We start from the raw sequence: 15,293 nt of genomic DNA on the forward strand, positions 1-15,293 counted from the left end.
CCCCCTGGGTATGGGTGTCCCCCCGGGTGTGGGTGTCCCCCCCGGGGTGTGACGGGGACCTGTGGGTGCTGGTGGCACCAGCCTGCGAGAGCAGCCAGCCCGGAAAGAGCGGGTGATGCTGAGGATGCTGTGGGGTGCAGTGGTGACACCTCCGTGGCGTGGGGACCGGTTGCCCCCCTCAAACCCCACCCCGGGGGTGGGCGCAGCCTTCTGCCTTCTACTCACCGCGGATGGGGCTCCGGGGGGGCTCCGGCTCCGCCCCGGGGCTGCCGGATGAGGATGAGGACGGGATGAGGATGAAGATGCCCCGTCCCCCCGCACTCGCCCGTCCGGCTCCGCAGCCGCTGCCCCCGGTGGAGCCGCCCCTGGGCGGGGCGGGGGGGCCGGGGCGGGGCTGCGGGAACTCGCCGGGGTGACGGTGTTGAAATCCCGGGGACACCCTTCTCCGGCACCCAGGGTCACCCCGGGATCCCAAGGGACACCCTCTGTGGGTGTCAAGCCTGGGGGATCCCCCAAAGAATGCTCTACCCGGGGCACACGGTTTGTGTCCCCCCACCGGGACTGGGATCCCAAAGGATGCTCCAGCTCAAACCCTCGGTTCGGGCTCGGGGTTACCAAGGGAAACCCTGTTTCTGGTACCCAGGTTGCATCCCGGCGCCAGGATCCCAAAGGATGCCCCATCCCAGGACCAGGATCCAAAAGGATGTCTGATCCCAGGACCAGGATCCCAAAGGATGTCCCATCCCACCCACTCAGGTTTGAACTGCTCTTACAATCGGCTCCAGCTCCATACAGGACTCCCACGGGGAGCCTTGTGTGCTGCACCACACAGGCTAAAGTGGTTATTTCTGCCTTAAAATACTCCGAACCCTGTGATATTCAGCTCGATATTCACCACACTTTGCTGTTCCACCTTCAGGATGGTGCAACGGGGCCACGTCTTGGCTGCAACTTATTCCCAACCACGGCCGTGGGATCCAAATCCCGCCCCGAGAAGGGGATTGAAGAGGAAATATATATATAAAATAAATACTAATCTGCCTGGAAGCGGCTGTTACAGCTTGGGGTCACGGTTACCTCCGAAACGACGCTCAGCCTCGGTTCCTGGGCCGCGGGTCCCATCCTGCCCGTGGGGGACGATTTGGGGTGGGTTGTGGGTTCCACAAGAGCAGCAGCGGCGGCCCCTCCGCCTTTGTCTGTTCCTGACCTTTCCCAGCGCTTTGTGGCTTCTCCGGGCTTCTTTTCTTTTCCTTTTGAAGGAATTTGCCTAGAAACAGCCCACACAAAGGGAAAAGAATAAAACCCCACAACACAACAAAACCAAAGAAATAATTTAACCAGCTGCTTTAGCAAAACAAGCGAGTCTTTACAAACACGAATTGTAATTGGGTTTTTTTTTTCTTTGCTTATTTTTTTGACTTGTATGTAAAATATGATGAGTCGAGGAGCCATCTGGCTCGGGGAAACACTGACTCGGCGAAAGCGACGGGATGCGGGTCGGGATTTATATTCCAACAGCATCTTTAGGGGATGAGAGGCCCCTTTGTGGCCCGGCCGTGTCGCACAATGGAGCGGAGCTGCCCGTGCTGTGCAAACCCCAGCCCCAAAACCCAGGGATTTCGCCCTAAAAAGCGAGAAAACTCCCACCAGGTCCCCCAGGATGCAATCAGGGAAAAATCAAATAATTAAATAGAGGGTTTTGCTATGGGCACCTGCAGGAGCTCGGCTGCACAACTGGGGTTAAATCCTGATTTTGCGCCGTTCTGCTCGGCGGGTCGGGAAGGATCGAGCAAAACGGCAGCACTTCTTTATCAAATGAAAGGAATTTGAGGCATCCCTGCAGGCTGCGAGGCCGGGCCGGGCTGCCGGCTCCTCCGCACCCGCACAAACCCGAGAGGAACTAAACCCACGTGGTAGGAAATAGATGAAATGCGTCCCGCCAGCTGCGCCCCTGCATCCCTCAGAACGATGCTCCCACATCAGCCTTTTGCCACACGGGGACATTCAAGTACCTGTTTCACAGGTTCAATCAGAGTTTCTGTGCTAAACGCCTCGCAGGGAATGCGGTTGATGCCTTTGAAACTGTTGGTTTTGATGGATTTACAGAATCCCAGGATGTCAGGGGTTGGAAGGGACCTGGAAAGCTCATCCAGTGCAATCCCCCCATGGAGCAGGAACACCCAGATGAGGTTACACAGGAAGGTGTCCAGGCGGGTTGGAATGTCTGCACAGAAGGAGACTCCACAACCCCCTGGGCAGCCTGGGCCAGGCTCTGCCACCCTCACCAGGAACAAGTTTCTTCTCATATTTAAGTGGAACCTCTTGTGTTCCAGTTTGAACCCATTACCCCTTGTCCTGTCACTGGTTGTCACCAGAAGAGCCTGGCTCCATCCTCCTGACACTGCCCCTTTAGATATCTGGAAACATGAATGAGTCCCCCCTCAGTGTCCTCTTGTCCAGCTCCAGAGCCCCAGCTCCCTCAGCCTTTCCTCACCCGGGAGATGCTCCACTCCCTTCAGCATCTTTGTTGCTCTGCGCTGGACTCTCTGCAGCAGTTCCCTGTCCTGCTGGAACTGAGGGGCCACAGCTGGACACAAGATTCCAGGTGTGTTCTCCCCAGGGCAGAGCAGAGGGGCAGGAGAACCTCTCTCAACCTACTACTCGATTTACTTCTGTTTGTGCTGAAGGTCAAGGAGCTCAGTCAGCCCCAAATGTTAAGGCATCAGCTCCAAAATTCTCCCAGATCCAAGTATTTCCCCCCAGACTCAGCAAGCATCCAAACTCCTTTCGCTTCCCAGCTTTAAGACCCCCAAGGTAATTGTCAGTAAATACCAGACGATATTACGCATTTGGCTACGCGCTGGCTCAGGAGCATCTGTTACCCCTTCCGCAGCCTCCGGGAGCCAGATGGGAAGAGAAGCAGCTTTTCAAAAAGCTTTTGCTCGCACCTAATACATGTTTCTTCAAACACGGACTCTGTCGCTATTTGAGGCCGTTTCGATCGCTCTGAAAATCCCCAGGTGTGAGATTTTGCTGGCAGTAAAGTCCTTTTTATTGTGTCAACGCATCTGATGCTGAGTATTTGACTCAGGCCAGACACAAGGAGAAAACTCAATGATTTCCAGAGCTGTGACCCAGTAGCACGAAGGATTAAGCAAGGATTAAGATCAGAGATGTTTTCACCACCAACTCAAACCCAGCCCAGCTCAGGAACTATTATAGTATTATTTATTATAACAGAAATCCCTCACCCTGGTCAAACAGCTGCTCCATATCGCCTTTGGTACCAGATCCACTTTCACCCTCTCGCTGCCGATTTAGGCGGCTTTTGGCTTTGTTTCCCTGTTAGGCTACGCCTAAGTTAAGAAAAGCGCTTGGGTATCTTAATTCCCCTTAAAAGTAAGAGTAGCTCAGATACCTGGGAGGCTCTTGGATGTCTGGAGACACTGGGGACCCTCAACCAGACATTTCCAGGTCCTAAATCCATTCATTGCACGTCCCCAAATTCATATTCCAGCTCCCGATTAAACAAACGAGTTCGTTAAGCGGTTGGGAATGAGACAAGGCGACACTCAACTCATTTATCTTAAATAAGCTTAAATTAAAGTGTCCTAGAGGAGCGACATGAGGTGAACCCGAGGGGCCCAGAATTTGCTGTGGCTACAAGTCGTCAAAGAGTTTAGCCCCAAAATTCCCAATCCTAAAGCTTTACCTTAAACCAGAAGTGATTTCTCTGCTTTAACTCTTGCTGCTCCTATTTTCAACTGGACTGAGTAACTCGAAGCCTCTGCTCAGTGCACTAAGAGAACTTAGAGGTTGTTTAATTCTAATTAGGAAATTAATCACTGAGTTTTCTGCATGGATGTTGCTGAGAAACTCACCATTGCTGACCCTGCGACTGGTTCTACAGGGAATTCTGCTGCCCGAGCGCAAGGACAGACGGTAAATAAAGACATACGGACGGTCAGCAGGGACTTTTCCAAATAAATCAAATACATTTAATGTGTTTTCATGGTATGAGCTGAGAGCTGGAAGGGTCAAGAAGGCGACCAGGGGTGTATTTTTGGGTGGCACTTAACCATCGATTCTCCTCCAAACGGGATGTTCCAAAGGAAGTTTAACACCACGCTCTGGACTTGCATCTATGCCCGCGTTTATTTATACCGAACAGCTTGAAAAATACAGAATAAAATAGCTTTATCTACTATTATTCACAACATCTGGTCCAAATATTACATTTTTTTAAATATTTAATTGTTTCATGAAGCGATGTTAGAAAAAAAATATGAAATAATAAAAAAAAAAGCCCTCCATAAAGGAATTAAACATCTCAGAACAAAAAACCAAACCAAAAAAACCCCCCTCTTGCTGTTTAACAGAAGTTTTACAGCCAAAATCAGTCACGGAAAGTAATGAATAGATATTTATCCCCACTGCCTAAGAACAGTCAATAGTTTGTTATGCCAAAGGTTGTTATAGAGAAAGGTACAATAATTTGGACTGGCAGCAAGATGGTTTATCTGGAAAGATGTCAATGCCGGCTGGTACACAAGGCAATTCTAAATAGAATATATGTCTCGTAGCGATATGTATGGATGACGATGCGGAGTCACAGGCAAATCAGAACTCGACGGGAATACCTGGGGTGGCTCCGAACGCGGATCCCCAAGACTTGGGCTGAACAGCAGCAAAATGCCGGCAAAATTGGGGCCTCCGACACCGCGAGGATGGGAAAGGAGAGAAGCCAAATGAGCATCAGCTGGAGGAAATAATGGGGAATGGGTGGGTGAGTGGGGGGTTTGCTGTGAGAGTGAGTGATCTGGCACTGCCCCCTGAACAGGGGAGCAAGAAGAGGAAAGGAAAAAGAGAGAGAAGAGGAAGGGAGGAAGGAAGGGGGAAGAGGAGGAAAGAAGGGGAGAGAGGAGGAAGGAAGGGGAGAGAGGAGGAAGGAAGGGGAGAGAGGAGGAAGGAAGGGGAGAGAGGAGGAAGGAGGGGGAGAGAAGGGGAAAGAGGAGGAAGGAGGAGGAGGGAAGGAAGGGGAAGGAAGGAAGGATGGGGAAGGAAGGAGAAAGAAGGAAGGAAGGAAGGAGAAAGAAGGAAGGAAGGGAGGAGAAAGAAGGAAGGAAGGGAGGAGAAAGAAGGAAGGAAGGGAGGAGAAAGAAGGAAGAAGAGAAAGAAGAGTGGCTTTTGGTTCGAGAAGGCCACATAAAAGAAACTCCGTGGGTTTGCTGGTCTGTCCACACACGATTTCTACACGACTCCACAATCCACGTCAAGCGCGGGTGGCTCAGGTCACGGGCCGCAACCAACGGCTCACTCCCAACATCACCGGTTCTGAACTCCAGCTGAAACCAGCTACGCTGCAGCGCTGCTGGTACCGCAAATAATGCGATTTTCAGGCCTTTTTATGGAGGACGCGAGGCTGAAAACAAGCGGCAGCGCTCACGGGCGCTCCTCGCGCTGAGGGTTTCATGCCATGAGCGCCAATTCTGCATCGGGACGACCGAGATCTCAGGAGGGAGATGAACAAGAAAGAAACCCTGGAGCATTCGGTAGGAACGGAAAGATGGGTAAATAAAGTATACACAACTACTATCGATTCGTCAATGAAGAAATTCTACCATCAACATGACATTGTCATGACATTCATACCACTCCCTCCCAGGAAAACCGCGGTCATGTATCCTGAGCGGAAATGTTATTATTATTTTGTTTTTAATATATGGAAATAAAATACTGCAATATTCATGTACAAACCAAGTTGCCATATTTAAAGTCAGTATTAAAAGGCATAAAGCAAATTCCGGGTTTAAGATTTGAACATTCGGAGCGAGGTACCTGATTTAAGTGCCTCCGCCAACACATTAATCAGCCATGGCCGTTAGCTACAAAGCCTAAATTTCTATAGGTATAATTTGCAAGTATTCACTTTAGAAAACGTTTCAACATTAGCAAGAATCCTTAATTTAACCTAAAAAAAAAAATACAATAGAATATCAATTACGAAAGTCGCACGTTGTTTTGTTTCGCATACACCGATACCACCTTCGATATGACAAAATGAGATTTCTACCATGAATATTTGCCCTTTCGCCTCAAAGTTTGGTTGAAAACATCTCATCGCCTCTTAACTCATCTCTCAGGTGTCGCCTTCCCTACGTGGTTCTGTTTCATTGAGCTGTTTGAAAGGCAGGTAAGAACATATAGAGGAAAAATACAGATTTCTATATCCAGCCACCTTTCTGTGGCAAATCCGCAACGTAACCGAACACCAACGCAGAATTATTTCCCTCCCGGAGAAAATCAATGTGTTTTCTTTGACTGGCAGCGCTCAGATGGTTTTGGGCACATGGGGAAGAGAAACAGGAGCTGCTTTTTGCAAGGCACCCGTGCACCAGCTCCCTCCTTTGCTGGGGAGACGCGATTATTAATAATTGCAATAACTATCCTGCCTTGTACATTCAAAGTACCACCAACTCTGCTATAACCTTTTTCTATACATTATAGGTGCTTCAGCAGATCCCCTTTGTAAATTGAGGGTCTTATTAACCACTTGTGCTCGTACTAAGATGGAGGGAGTTGTTCCATGTACAGATTTAGCCACAAAAGCAACTGCGAAACTACAGCTACTTATTGTAGTGTTACCAAGGGGTGCTGAACACTCTGAGAATCAGCACAGCGGGACCCAAAGCCACACAAATAATTGAATACAGAGCAATCAAACCTATTCGGAGAGTCTTTCCTAGGCTGTGGGATGGGTGGTGTTCTGCTCCGGGGAGAGGAAACAATATCCTCGGATTCCTCGCACTGGGATTTGACCGAAGCGTCACAAACCAGTTCTCAAGAGAAGGTGATGGAGAACTTGCCCGGCTTCACCGCAGCCCGAGGGGAGAGAAGACAAAGGCGATTTCTCATCTCTCAGCTGCGCAAGAATTGAATTATCAAGAGAATATTTGGGGGGAGAAGTTAGAAAAGCCTGGGTGTTAGTTAGGAAAGGATGCGGGTGACGCTGCTGCGCTCGGCGGCATCGCCGGATGTGACGCTTCAATATTTCCGAGGTGGCACAGGTTGAAATAAAACGCTTTTGCCTCCCTTCCTCAACATTTACAAGATAACCAGCTTTGGCATTTTACATCATTGCGATCACCAGAGGTGGCTGGTTTTTTTATCCTGTTCTATATATACACACATATGTTAAACTCCCCTGCGTCTCCCTCACATCTTTGGTTGCACATCACGTTGGGAAATTCGGAAGCTTCGTGCCACTGATTAGAGGTGTCCGCACTCAAACTACCTGCAAGCGGGTGTGGAAATCTAACGCCTTGCTACCTGAAGAGGAAAACATTTTAAAGATTATTACAAAAATGACTTTTGTTTCACAGGTAAACTAACCTTGTCTACTACACAACAACTCTTCTGACCAGCTGTCGAGACAGTCCAATTGACACCAAACTACTGAAAGTTCCCCGAAGCAGGAACAAACACATGCGTAGGTATGGAAAAAGCGGGATATAAAATAGTTTCTGGAAAGAGGCACGGCATGCTGAGAACGACAGCGACGGGATCAGATCAGCGCGACTCTACGCTACTCGGTATCGATCCCTTGAGCTCTTTCCTCGCCCTCCCCACCCCGACCCTTCCATGCGTCAAGAATCAAACAATTCACCTGGAAGTCGACTCGGAGACAAACAGAGTTCCTGCGCTCGTGTCCAGTAGTCAAACTTTGATAAATATATTAATGTATTACAGGATCTGCTGTTGTTTGTTTTCCAGGAGTACAAAACGCAAGCACCGTAGAGCATACTGGCCTTGAAATGACATTACATGACGTTTCCCTGATGATCTCCACAGCTTTTTGGGGCCACACTGAAGTCTAAAACTAACTTGCAATAGTAAGAACATTAAACAGGAGGAAACCTTTTAATGATGAATGCATGATGAGCATGAACACCCACGTAACGTCAGAGCTGAGACTATTCCAGGCCAAAAAAAAATATATCTGAATGGTGCCCTGATTTGGACCCAATACCCGTGAAACCATCCGGTGGGTGAGGATGTCAAATGTAGTGTCTCTGCCGTTCGACATTGCTGCCACATTCACGAGCTTTCGCAGAAACCCCACCAAAAAAGAGAAGAAAAAGAGACAACGCAACATAAGCTGCTCAGGTGCAGCATCAGCTCTCGATATCCGATCAACAAGATTTTGCGTGGCGTTTTGAACCACGTGGCTTCCACTGCTTAGAACAGCTCAATAATGAGTGTTTTTATCCAGGGAATGTCTTGCTGGATACAGCAAGTGTTATCAGGCCCCACCTGGAAATTAAAGGTTTCCCATCTCTGCAAAACTCAAGAAAACCTGCACCTGGACACTATAATTAGGTGGTTAAATGCCCGGTAGAAAAAGCAAATGTTTAAAACACAGAAATTGCCATGAAATGAGTGTCTTCGACAGCACTGAGCTATCAGAAGTTCCTCATCGTTTCCATCGGCAAAGTTATTACAGAAATTTACTGTCCTAACGCTGGACATCTGACCGAACCGTCAGTAATTCAAGAGAATCCTCTCATGATTTGCCACTGTTAACTAAGCCTGATCTGCAGGGGGCTGAAATTATGGAATGTGCAAATCAGTGAGTAGAAAACAATATATACAGGATCTGACATGAATACATGTATGTTTTTTCTCCCTTTTTTTTCTTGTTTTCCCTCCTCTCCTTCTCACCAGACTCGGTTTTCCTGGCATAACCACCATTGCCAGCAATGAACGCGCCAAAAATCCCAGCGATGACTCCAATAAGAATCGCCCTAAAGAAAGACCATTTTTCAGTAGCACCTCCACACTTCCAGAAGCCCCATTGAAAAGAAACAGCTTTAGGTGCGCCGGTATCTACAGCTTTTGCAAAACAATCGAACTGAGAAGCATTAGCAAACGTGACCCAGAGACACTAGATCTGGCTACCAGCACCCACAGGAAAGCTATATTTTTGTCTTTTTTAAATCCGTCTCAGCTCTGGTTCCAGAATTTCAATGCAGATATACAAAACATATATTTTAATGCTTCTTAATCGGCAAGAAACTGCAAATACATCTTGAACTACAACTAGATAGGAGAATTTCAGCTAAGGCTATACTGTAGCTTCCGAGTCTTCATCTGAACTCCTGCAGTTGCTGCTTTTCCTGAAGCCTTTCCACGTGTAACCCACAAATGTTGGGCTGATGGGCAGGAAGCTGAAACACCTGTATTTTTTAATCAAGTTCATGCCAAAAGGCAGATCATAAGTTTCCATGCCGTCCAGCGATTTGCTTCCTTTACCGACCCCTTTCTTCCATTTCCGTATTCCCCTTTCTTCAGGGCTTCCTAGGAGGCAAAATGAAAAGGAAAACATATATTGATATCTTTATGTAAACGCACACGTATATAGTTAAGAGATAAAAGAAAATCCCAAGTCTCAGACACAACACTACAAAGACCTTACAGATTCCTCAAAGAGGCAAAAAAAGGTTTATTGGAAATAGCTATTACCTGTTTTATTTTGGAACTGGAATTTGAGGCAAATTTTTGCTCTTAAATAAATGGGAGCAGGTTTGGATCTTAAAATATTTTGACTCTGCCTCTGCAAAAAGACTATGCTGGGTGGATTTTTATCAGCTATTTTATATGGTGAATAGGATGGAGACCTCAGCCTGAAAAGGATTCAGAGAGTTCTCAGGGAAACTGAGGCACAGAGGTGTTAAGCTCTGGGTGTTTAAGACGCCAATAACAAAAGCAATAATCAATTCCTCATCATGAAATGCTTTATCTTCATTCAGAAATGCAGTTATTGTTTCACATCAATTAACTTCATGTGCTGACCTGGAATGGTATTATCCAAAATAAAGGCAACGCAGCCCCCGACAAACATGGCTGTAGTGAGGAGAACGTTTAGTACTTGATCAATGCCCGCTATTCCTAGAAGAACAGGAAAGAAAATACATTCAGAGTCTCAATTTTTATTGTACATATACACAACCTACTGGTTTATACACAGGACAAGTGGGAAAACTCCATATTGAGTTCACCAAGGAATTTACTTGAATAGAACTCTTAAAACAATGTGGGAATAGATGTAGAACTTTCAGCTGATGTAGGACAGTGTGGGGAACCTTCTTCCCCAAAACCCAACCCCGCATGAATTTACAGTTGTTTATAAAAATGTCACAAAATGCCGTTTTAGTTTCTCCTGCAGACCCCAGTGCTTAAATTCAACTAAATAGGAGACTATAAAGGGGAACATCAAATTCAGGTCTCAACAGCTCAATTAATTCTATTCTGATTTGAGGGAATAGACTGTACTATACGCAAGTTTGCTGATGACACCAAGCTGGGAGGAGTGGCTGACACACAAGAAGGCTTGTGCTGCCATCCAGTGAGACCTGGACAGGCTGGAGAGCTGGGCAGGGAAAAATTTAGTGAAATAGAACAAGGGCAAGTGTAGAGTCTTGAATCTGGGCAGGAACAACCCCAGGTTCCAGTGTAAGTTGGGGAATGACCTATTAGAGAGCAGCGTAGGGGAAAGGGACCTGGGGGTCCTGGGGACAGCAGGGTGACCATGAGCCAGCACTGGGCCCTTGTGGCCAGGAAGCCAATGGGACCTGGGGTGGGTTAGAAGGGGGTGGTCAGTAGGTCAGAGAGGTTCTCCTGCCCCTCTGCTCTGCCCTGGGGAGACCACACCTGGAATCTTGTGTCCAGTTGTGGCCCCTCAGTTCCAGCAGGACAGGGAACTGCTGCAGAGAGTCCAGCGCAGGGCAACAAAGATGCTGAAGGGAGTGGAGCATCTCCCGGGTGAGGAAAGGCTGAGGGAGCTGGGGCTCTGGAGCTGGACAAGAGGACACTGAGGGGGGACTCATTCATGTTTCCAGATATCTAAAGGGGCAGTGTCAGGAGGATGGAGCCAGGCTCTTCTCAGTGACAACCAGTGGTAGGACAAGGGGCAATGGGTGCAAACTGGAACACAGGAGGTTCCACTTAAATTTGAGAAGAAGCTTGTTCCTGGTGAGGGTGTCAGAGCCTGGCCCAGGCTGCCCAGGGGGTTGTGGAGTCTCCTTCTGTGCAGACATTCCAACCCGCCTGGACACCTTCCTGTGTAACCTCATCTGGGTGTTCCTGCTCCATGGGGGGATTGCACTGGATGAGCTTTCCAGGTCCCTTCCAATCCCTGACATTCTGGGATTCTGTGAACACACCCAGCTTCTTATCTATAACTTTTATTGTCTCCATAATATGTTTTTTTCTCTTATTTTACACTACTTTGTGCATATACTTTGTGTATGAGTAGAAGGTAAAAGTACGCTGCCTGTAAATGAGCAGAAACACGTACCCGTGACCAGTGGATTTTGTTTGAGATAGCTTGGAAGGACGAGTCCGAAGAAAATGGAAAATCCAAGTACAAACAGGTTACGAGAAGAATTTAAATCGATGAACTGGAGGTTAGACAGACCCACGGCTGTAATCATCCCTAAACGATAAGAAAACAAGCCTCAGCTTTGACATAGCAAAAAAAGATAGCAACACACGCATAAAAAAAGCAGTAAAAGATGAAGCCGCACAGTGCACAAAAAGGAGCAAAAAACCCATAATTTTACCGAAGAGAGTGCAGAAGAGGGCGCCGAGCACGGGGTCAGGCAGCGAGGCGAAGAGAGCGCTGAACTTGCCGACCATCCCCAGCAGGAGCATGAAGGCTGCGCCGTATTGAATCACCCGCCGGCTTCCCACCTGCGCGAGAGCAAAAAAACCCTCACTTTACGCCTTGCACATTATTTATTATTCTCTTTGGCATTTAAAGCTTCTTTTCAAGCTCCTGTGTGTTCGTGGCTGACACGCCAGAAGGCTGTGCTGCCATCCAGTGAGACCTGGACAGGCTGGAGAGTTGGGTGGGAAAAATGTAATGAAATAGAAAAAGGGCAAGTGTAGAGTCTTGAATCTGGGCAGGAACAACCCCAGGTTCAAGTTGGGGAACGACCTGTTGGAGAGCAGCGTAGGGGAAAGGGACCTGGGGGTCCTGGGGACAGCAGGGTGACCATGAGCCAGCACTGGGCCCTTGTGGCCAGGAAGCCAATGGTACCGGGGGTGGGTTAGAAGGGGGTGGTCAGTAGGTCAGAGAGGTTCTCCTGCCCCTCTGCTCTGCCCTGGGGAGACCACACCTGGAATCTTGTGTCCAGTTGTGGCCCCTCAGTTCCAGCAGGACAGGGAACTGCTGCAGAGAGTCCAGCGCAGGGCAACAAAGATGCTGAAGGGAGTGGAGCATCTCCCGGGTGAGGAAAGGCTGAGGGAGCTGGGGCTCTGGAGCTGGACAAGAGGAGACTGAGAGGGGACTCATTCATGTTTACAGATATCTAAAGGGGCAGTGTCAGGAGGATGGAGCCAGGCTCTTCTCAGTGACAACCAGTGATAGGACAAGGGGTAATGGGTTCAAACTGGAACACAGGAGGTTCCACTTAAATTTGAGAAGAAACCTGTTCCTGGTGAGGGTGGCAGAGCCTGGCCCAGGCTGGCCAGGGGGTTGTGGAGTCTCCTTCTGTGCAGACATTCCAACCCGCCTGGACACCTTCCTGTGTAACCTCATCTGGGTGTTCCTGCTCCATGGGGGGATTGCACTGGATGAGCTTTCCAGGTCCTTTCCAATCCCTGACATTCTGGGATTCTGGGTTGATTTTTGTGTGTGTTGCTGAAGCACAGGCTGCAGAGTCTTTACAAACGGCTTTGGAGGGCTCAGCTGTAACGTGGCTGCACTCCAATTTTAACCTGATTAGGTTTTGTTTTCATTAACATTAAGATGTGTTTAAACCCATCTGTAACAGCTACAGCCACAATAACCATGAAACGTGGCACAGTCCCATCTACAAGAAAGAAAACAAATAGGAGAGGCGGCAAACAGACCAATTACAACGCAAATGGGGAAAAAATAATAAAATCCACATGTTGCTGCCCTGTTATACAAGAATATTTGTATTATTAGTTATATTACTGACCTACCATGCAGTTCACTTGAAGGAGATGCTGGTTTTCTAGGAGAGATTATAAGCTGGTTTTATAACATCCCTCTTTGAGATCAGAACCAAATTCATTTCACATGCAAATCGTGGCTGTTCTAAAACTGACGCCAAGTGCCTGCACTTCCTTCCCATATTTATTTTAAGCATTCAAACTTCAGGGCAGTACTTCTCTGCTACTTTTTTGTAGCAGCAGCTGAAAAACCTGAATGTTCAATATTTTAATTGTGTTACACTTGAATAAGAGGAACATCAGGTACAAAAAAACCCCTTTTACACTGCCAAGGTTGTTTCTAGCAAAGCCCTTTGTAGGTGCCCTATTACACAGTATTAAGCTTTAAAGAGAAGTAGATATTAATTCGTTCAGCATGTGTGACTGAGCTTAATGAGTGAAATGAGAAAAAAAATAAAGTATTGATATGGTACCTGGTACCTTATCGGAGCATCCATGTCATCACCACATTGTGGGATGAACTGCCTATATTTCGTCCCAACTAATCAGAAATTGATTGTCATCAAATAAAACTCACTCACAGATTAGCTCCAAGACTTCTGTGGCTTCAATTGGGTGTAAATACCGTACATTTAAATTCTAAGTGTCATCATACACTGATTTTGAGGCAGATAAATGTCTCTTTTAAATGTTGCTCTGGTACGACGGGATCACCAGGGCTACGCAGTCTTTGCTCACAAGCACTAAAGATTTCCTCTCCTAAATAAACAGTGGAGCATCTACACGCCAAAAAACCCCTATTTTGATACAAATTGAAGCTGCAAAACTATGGGGGGTTTAGGAATGAGTGTGCAGACAAGAAAACAAGACAAAACACTGGAGCAGAGCCATCCAGCTGTGCCATCCAGCTGTGCCACCCGGATAAGGGACATTCACTCCTCCAGTAGACCCAACTGTAGTTAACTCTGTTCTCTAACAGCTGCCAGTTTAACATTCATTTTTCGCCATTTCAAAGCACAATGTGCACTCATTTCTGCGGACTGTTAATAAAAAAATGGCTGTTAATTCATATCAAGCCCTATGAAGTAACAACAGAAAGGGAGCAGAACACAATAAGCCTCTCTTGAAGGGTTTTTCTAACTAACATTTATTCTAGGAAATTTCCATCAGCAGCTGACTGGGAGACTTATACGGACAGCAGATGGTGCTATTAGTATTTATGTTCCATGGTAAAACCAAAGAGAATCATCCTTTGTGCAGAAAAAAAATGGCTGAAGATAAATCCATCATCTCTATTAGATTAAGTCAGAAGGATGAGTTATTGTAAGTGGAGAGCGTACATCTTCTGTCTTGTACGCATGCAGTTGATTTATTTTTCAAGCGAAACACGCAACAAGATGTACGTGTTTCCAACATAAATTACTCTTACCCATTCGGGTGATATTTCTTAACAAGGTTAAATTAACAATATCGAGCAAATCTATCTGCAGTCCAAGGTCTCCTGCTTCAGCAAGGCATTCAAGCACATATCCAGTGCTGCATGTGAATAAAGGAATTCCTCAAATATTGATATATTTGGCTGAGTAACACCTCAAAAAACAGGTGATCCCCTAAGCATGCTCAGTGCTTTAAGAACCTATCAAGCCAGAAACAACTATTTAGGGCACATTTAATGTTGAAGTTACCTTGAGTGCAACGTCCGAGTACAGATGTAGATAAGACCCAAGGACCTCAAGTTGCGTTTCATTGAGACATTAAAAATAGTCAGTTCTTTAGCACAAAAGAATATCAATTTCTTTATGGTTTACAGTGTTTACGCCTCAACTCAAAGCACCCTTAGAGCCCTGAAATGCTACCTTGATTTTCAAAGCTTATTTAGCATCATGTGCTTTATGCAGTTTTTCTAACTGCGCTTTACTCCAAATAAAAATAACGTTTTTGAGGTCCTTGTCCAGAATGTGATTCCATTAGACAATGGCTGCTACAGCCAATGTGTAAATTCAGAATGCAGTGTAAAGTTTGTGTGCACAAAGCAATAAGTAGTATGGTTTACTGGAGGAGGATCATGCTGGGAAACATGAAAGTGGCACCAAAGGAGATAAAATACTCCGGTCACTGAGGAATCGAGGTAAAGCACAAACCTTCGTGATGCCCAGGACACCGATGTTGGGGCTGGAAGAAGTGGATCCGTTCCCTGTCCCAAATACGCCATCCAGAACACAGGAGAGACCCTCAATAAAAATCCCTCTGGAAATCATAGAGAAAGAGTCAAACTTGTATTAGCACAGACTCACTTCAGACTGCACGCCTGC

The 15,293-nt window shown here is 46.9% G+C and overlaps 1 protein-coding gene and 1 long non-coding RNA gene across 2 annotated transcripts in view; one reads left to right on the forward strand and one right to left on the reverse strand.

Annotated features, from left to right (window-relative positions):
• The first annotated feature begins 455 nt into the window (after positions 1-455).
• On the forward strand, positions 456-3,873 carry LOC308050292. The gene is made up of 3 exons (XR_013923390.1): positions 456-540; positions 644-756; positions 3,835-3,873. It is a non-coding gene; the product is annotated as an uncharacterized lncRNA (long non-coding RNA).
• Positions 3,874-3,996: 123 nt separating this feature from the next.
• SLC23A2 (solute carrier family 23 member 2) overlaps positions 3,997-15,293 on the reverse strand; it is a 32,429-nt gene continuing 21,132 nt past the window's right edge. The window contains exons 11-15 of the mRNA XM_080360406.1: positions 15,123-15,228; positions 11,622-11,751; positions 11,357-11,494; positions 9,853-9,948; positions 3,997-9,357 (exon numbers count right to left, since the gene is read on the reverse strand). Coding sequence (XP_080216532.1) covers positions 9,125-9,357; positions 9,853-9,948; positions 11,357-11,494; positions 11,622-11,751; positions 15,123-15,228 — 703 coding nt within the window. The 3' untranslated portion in view covers positions 3,997-9,124. The remainder of the gene's footprint in view (positions 9,358-9,852; positions 9,949-11,356; positions 11,495-11,621; positions 11,752-15,122; positions 15,229-15,293) is intronic.

This window comes from Nesoenas mayeri, assembly GCF_963082525.1.
Source record: "Nesoenas mayeri genome assembly, chromosome: 27".
NCBI classification, from domain to species: Eukaryota; Metazoa; Chordata; class Aves; order Columbiformes; family Columbidae; genus Nesoenas; species Nesoenas mayeri.